This window comes from Branchiostoma floridae, chromosome 14 (assembly GCF_000003815.2).
Source record: "Branchiostoma floridae strain S238N-H82 chromosome 14, Bfl_VNyyK, whole genome shotgun sequence".
Lineage (NCBI taxonomy): Eukaryota > Metazoa > Chordata > Leptocardii > Amphioxiformes > Branchiostomatidae > Branchiostoma > Branchiostoma floridae.
Window position 1 is genome coordinate 9,139,729 of NC_049992.1, and position 5,419 is coordinate 9,145,147.

Below are 5,419 nucleotides of genomic sequence, written 5' to 3' on the forward strand. Positions count from 1 at the left end.
TCAACTTCTCTATTGGATTTACAATTGACAACTCTGACAACTTTGGCTTTGCAATGGGGATAAAGAATTGAGTGTGTTTTTTAAGCGATCGGCTTTGGTGACATTCATCTAAGACCAACTTGGGAGGGGGGTGGGGTGTCATGCTGGTGTCATTCTCATATCTATACACCTAGGTCAATACATTTATCACGCCATGCAAAAAAAGAAATTGTAACATTCCTAAATGACTTTTGACAAATATCATGTCACAAAGTAGCATAGAAATACCCAATCCGATGTATGTAATAGTTCCCTTTATTGCCCACCGCAGATTACACTCGATATAGTTTTGTAGTAACTGGATTTGGTGTAATATAACGTGTATATGTAGTATTAGATTGTAACTTCTGTTATCAATACATTGCCATACATCGTCACTGATACAATTGTTGCGCAATAAATCATCTATGTTTCTATGTATTAATCTCTTGGCTGTTAATTTCTAAAATGATGTGTTTTTGAAGTGATCGTTTTGGGTGGCAAATACAATGTATAGTATACTTACTGCCCGCTTTCAACTGTCAGTACCGTATCATAGCAACGGGTTAGTCTGAACATTCTACGAGACTACATATCTTTCTTACTGATAAAATCTTAAAATCAAAGTTTAAGTAATATAAACTTAAAGGTTGGCCATGTTATTCTTCAATATCATTAAAAAAGAAGTCAATGTCAGCAATAGTAAATTCAGAATTTTACAGTAGGTCGCCTGAAAATCTCATTTGCAGTTCAATGCCTGATTCTATAAATGCGCACAATATTCAGGCATGGACTTGCATTAAAGAACTTGACATGCATGATCGCAAAATCATAAAAAAATTAAAATCTACTATATTTCTAACCAACACAGATCATTTCTTCCACCACAATACGTAAGATACAGAGCATCGAGTTTTTGATAGACCAAGTGCAGTCTTCAGAATTCAAGTGGTCAATTGCCTAACATTATTCACGTGTCTTATATGTACACACTACTTCAGTAAGAGGGTTAGAACAAAGTTTTATCTCTATTTCTCTACTATGCACATTAACATTGTCAGATGAACTTGAAAGTTCATCTGTGTTGGTAGAAGTCATTATTGAACAAGTTAAACTGTAATTTCCAACACAAAAATTAGACTCACCCATATTTTCGACTGAACAGCACCAGTCTTTGTCAAGGAATGAGACGGTGGGCGCCATGGACTTCCTGCAACGTATGACTGTTTACTGAGTCACGTGTTCTATCTGCATAACGTGACGTTATGACAGCAGTGGATTGTTCATTCCTTGACAAAGACTGGTGCTGTTCAGTCGAAAATTTGGGTGAGTCCATTTTTTGTGTTGAAAATTAGTTAGTTCAATAACGTTGTCAGATTGGTTTCTCGCAAACATAGGGGAACCTAGAGCTGCATTTGTTGTCGTTCCACTGTCCTGTGTGCCTCGTTGGATCCCAACCTATATTTTTGCCGGTCTGTAAAGATGATAAAGTACGTATTTTACATCCGGATGACTAGCTTTCCGTAATGGCATTCTCTTGAATTTCAACAATGAAATGAAATATTTGATTCGGGTTATATTCACATTTGTCGAATCAAGTACAGCAGATTTTAAGAGACTCGATGCTACAGACAGGTTTGTATATACTGCCACAACTCCCATACTGCAAAGATAGACAAATATATAAAAGACTGCTTTGTTATTAGAAAGAATACCGAAACTCATGATTAGCCCTACTCGATTATAACACAATATCAAATACTTATATTACCCCTTATTGTTATGTTAATAAGGATGTTAAATCTTATTATATACATCTAATTTGTACTTTGTGTAATAGTTGTTGGTATACATTGTACCATGTATAATTGTCGTGCAATAAAGTGAACGCAGTATTTAGGGTCCTACCTTTACCCCCACGAAAAAAACGATAGCTCCTTTACTCAAACAACAGGGAGCTAATTCACTTAGTATCGTACTCGTGCAGAAAATGACCTTGTTTATCTTATTACTTAGTTGTACAACTTTCATTGACGCACGTATTCTACATTTGACTAAAACAAAAAGGCACACACCTTGGTATACATGGAGCCACAATTCTCTCCCTGCCCAAGCGACCAAAGCATGCTGTTACTCGGCTCACCCTCAGCCCAGTTGGTGTAGACAACACGTGACCCATCCGTCCACTTCCACCATCCAGATTCTTTAGTCAGACCCAGCCAGTAGGACGGAACTAGCCTTCTATCACGTGCTGCAAAAAAACAGCAACACAAAAATTACAAATCTCCAGGCAGATATACCAGTGACATAAGAATTAAGATAGCATCAAAGCTGACTTAAGAGTATAGCTGGCCAAAGGGAGTCATCAGCCACTGAGTATCTTCCCCCAGTCGGCTTGAACAAAGGCTGTTTTTTTGTTTTTCTTCAAAATCATTCATTTTATTGTTGATGAATAACATAATTTTACAGAAAGAAAATCATGAAAAGCAAACATACATGAATAAAGACACACATGAGAAAAAACAAAACATCAAATTGTTGCCAATCATACACTTTGGCCGGCTTCACACCTCTGGCAGCTTTTGATACTATCTTATGCTACCGTAGGATCTTCTTGGAGATGAAAGAATTACAGCAGTTTGATATGTGACTAAAATACACTCAGGTAGTTTGCTACATGTACATGTACCTCCATGTTGACTCTTGATCATGGGGATGGGCGCTTTGAATTTGTATTAAGCCAGCATTATTTTCCTATACATGTCATACAATTTCCATTGTTTGATTACCTCCATGAAATGTCATGGAATGGAGGTTATCTTTTCTGTTATGTGTCTCTGTCTGTGTAGATGATTACTCAAGAACGGCTGGATGGATTGGTTTCATACTTGTTGTGTTGGTGGGGTGTGATGAAAGCTCGAATCGATGAGATTTTAGGCGCCGTATCTGTCGTTATAATCGATGTAATAATATCAGAAATCACCCCTATATCTGCGATATATTGGAACAGGCATCGTGCTTTAAGCCTTTGTTAATGGGCTTAGCTCATCTCAGATAGTGAGGTGATTTCTACGACAGCTGTTTGGATCTGTGTACAAGATTACTCAAGAATGGCTGGATGGATTGGTTTCATACTTGTTGTGTTGGTGAGGTATGATGAAAGCTCAAATCGTTGAGATTTTGGGGGCCGTATCTGTCGTTATAATTGATGTAATAATATCAGAAATCACCCCTATATCTGCGATATATTGGAACAGGCATCATGCTTTAAGCCTTTGTTAATGGGCTTAGCTCATCTCAGATAGTGAGGTGATTTCTACGACAGCTGTTTGGATCTGTGTACAAGATTACTCAAGAATGGCTGGATGGATTGGTTTCATACTTGTTGTGTTGGTGGGGTATGATGAAAACTCAAATCGTTGAGATTTTGGGGGCCGTATCTGTCGTTATAATCGATGTAATAATATCAGAAATCACCCCTATATCTGCGATATATTGGAACAGGCATCATGCTTTAAGCCTTTGTTAATGGGCTTAGCTCATCTCAGATAGTGAGGTGATTTCTACGACAGCTGTTTGGATCTGTGTACAAGATTACTCAAGAATGGCTGGATGGATTGGTTTCATACTTGTTGTGTTGGTGGGGTATGATGAAAGCTCAAATCGTTGAGATTTTTGGGGCTGTATCTGTCGTTATAATTGATGTAATAATAACAGAAATCACCCCTATATCTGCGATATATTGGAACAGGCATCGTGCTTTAAGCCTTTGTTAATGGGCTTAGCTTCAAGCAGATAGTGAGGTGTATGACAGCTGGTTGGGGAACCCCGAGCTTTTTGACCTGGTGTGTTATACTTCGTTTGCGCTGTTAGATTTTGTGCTCCGCGTGGCGTTATGACTCTATGCGTGGCTATAATATATATCTGGCATCAACTTGTCCCCGTATCCTACATGTAGGTATTGGTTGAAGGATATTTCAAGAACACCACGCTACCATATGGCGTCGAGCTATTAAACTCACATTATACTTCAAGTGTCACATATTTATATTTCCTAATCAGATGGACATTGTTTTTGTCTTTGAATGAAAAACCAGTTCTCTCCCATAACAGTAATATCCATTACTCTCAAATACAACCGACCATCAACATACATAACATCCACAAAAAGCAATAAATATTTCATGGAGGTATGAGGTCCCCGAACTCTAGTTATATAATGTTATGTGTATGTTTCTACTGAAATGTTATTTTATATGTTGCCCCCCCCACCAGGATTCTTTAAAAACCGCCATGAGGTAATTCGATATTTCCTAGATAAACGAAAGAAATAAATAAAATTTACCAGCATTCATGACTCATGACTCATGTTTGAGTTCTTGCAAGAAATCCAAGGAAGGAGGTATATATGAGGACCCCATGTATAAGAAAAGACTTCCCACCTATTTAAAACGAGTCATTTTCTTTACAAGCAGGGTCACCACACGCACCCAGGATTTGATGTCTACGGATGAACATTTCTTGCAGAGTCCTCACCATTCATGCACCATTCTGCAAAAATAACCATTTATTATTACTCACCATTCGAGATGAGACTCCCGATGAAGTTGTTCTCTCCATGGTTGTTGACAGAGGCAAGAATTGCGCCCTGTTGTTTACATCGTGAGCTCGCTGTAGACCAGCTGGCCTTGTCTGTCATCCGCTTGTAGCAGTGGTTGTTGTATTTGCGCCACCCACTCTGACATCGTGGGGCTGTAGCAGATCCAGTACATTTGTCAAATATAAAAACTAAGACTAGTGTTATTGCACATGGAGGGGTAACATATACTGGCGTGTCTGGACGAATTACATGGGTAACTTCACATGCAGTACATGGGTAGTGGAACAATCAGAGAAGACAAATACATGTATTACATTTGTCAAAATACTGGGAAGTCTAGGAATAAGTACAATATGTTACTACATTAATATATGATTAAACATGGTGTAGTCTACCAATATGCAGGATTCATTCCAAAATATCAATAGGAAATGTGTACATTCAGTCTACATTGGCTGTCAGTCTATTGTGATATATCCGTTCTTCGAAGTCCTTTTCAAACACATTAAAGAGGTTGGCTATATACATGTGTGGATCATTTATATGCCAGATCCAAGTTTTAAAGATTGTCCATTTTGCCACAGTAACAGTAAAGGTCCTAATTTTCTGGTCTTTGCAGGTTATTAAATGATCAATTTTCCAAGTAAAACAATTTGTTAATACTTAGCAAGGCCAGACATGTATATATAACTACACGCCTGTAAATAACACATTACATATAGAAAATGTTTCCTTTCATGTGTCCACATGGGCAAAGTCACCTTGCTGACAGTTCTGTCCAGTCCACCCACGTGCGCAGAA

General features: G+C 38.1%; 1 protein-coding gene across 1 annotated transcript; it reads right to left on the bottom strand.

Annotated features, from left to right (window-relative positions):
• Positions 1–1,323: 1,323 nt before the first annotated feature.
• LOC118431123 (hepatic lectin-like) lies at positions 1,324–4,765 on the bottom strand. The gene is made up of 3 exons (XM_035842240.1): positions 4,600–4,765; positions 2,094–2,269; positions 1,324–1,492 (listed from the first exon to the last, which is right to left on the bottom strand). Exons 1-3 carry the CDS (start codon positions 4,715–4,717, stop codon positions 1,391–1,393), a joined length of 396 nt encoding a protein of 131 aa, XP_035698133.1. The 5' UTR covers positions 4,718–4,765; the 3' UTR covers positions 1,324–1,390.
• Between the last annotated feature and the right edge of the window lie 654 nt (positions 4,766–5,419).

Excerpts from the sequence above, each read along its gene's own strand:
- LOC118431123 (XM_035842240.1), bottom strand. The coding sequence starts at position 4,717 with ATGACAGACAAGGCCAGCTGGTCTACAGCGAGCTCACGATGTAAACAA. Across the intron at positions 2,270-4,599 it reads CGGGAGTCTCATCTCGAATG|CACGTGATAGAAGGCTAGTT; the intron begins GTGAGTAATAAT and ends GTTTTTTTGCAG. Across the intron at positions 1,493-2,093 it reads GTGGCTCCATGTATACCAAG|ACCGGCAAAAATATAGGTTG; the intron begins GTGTGTGCCTTT and ends TCATCTTTACAG.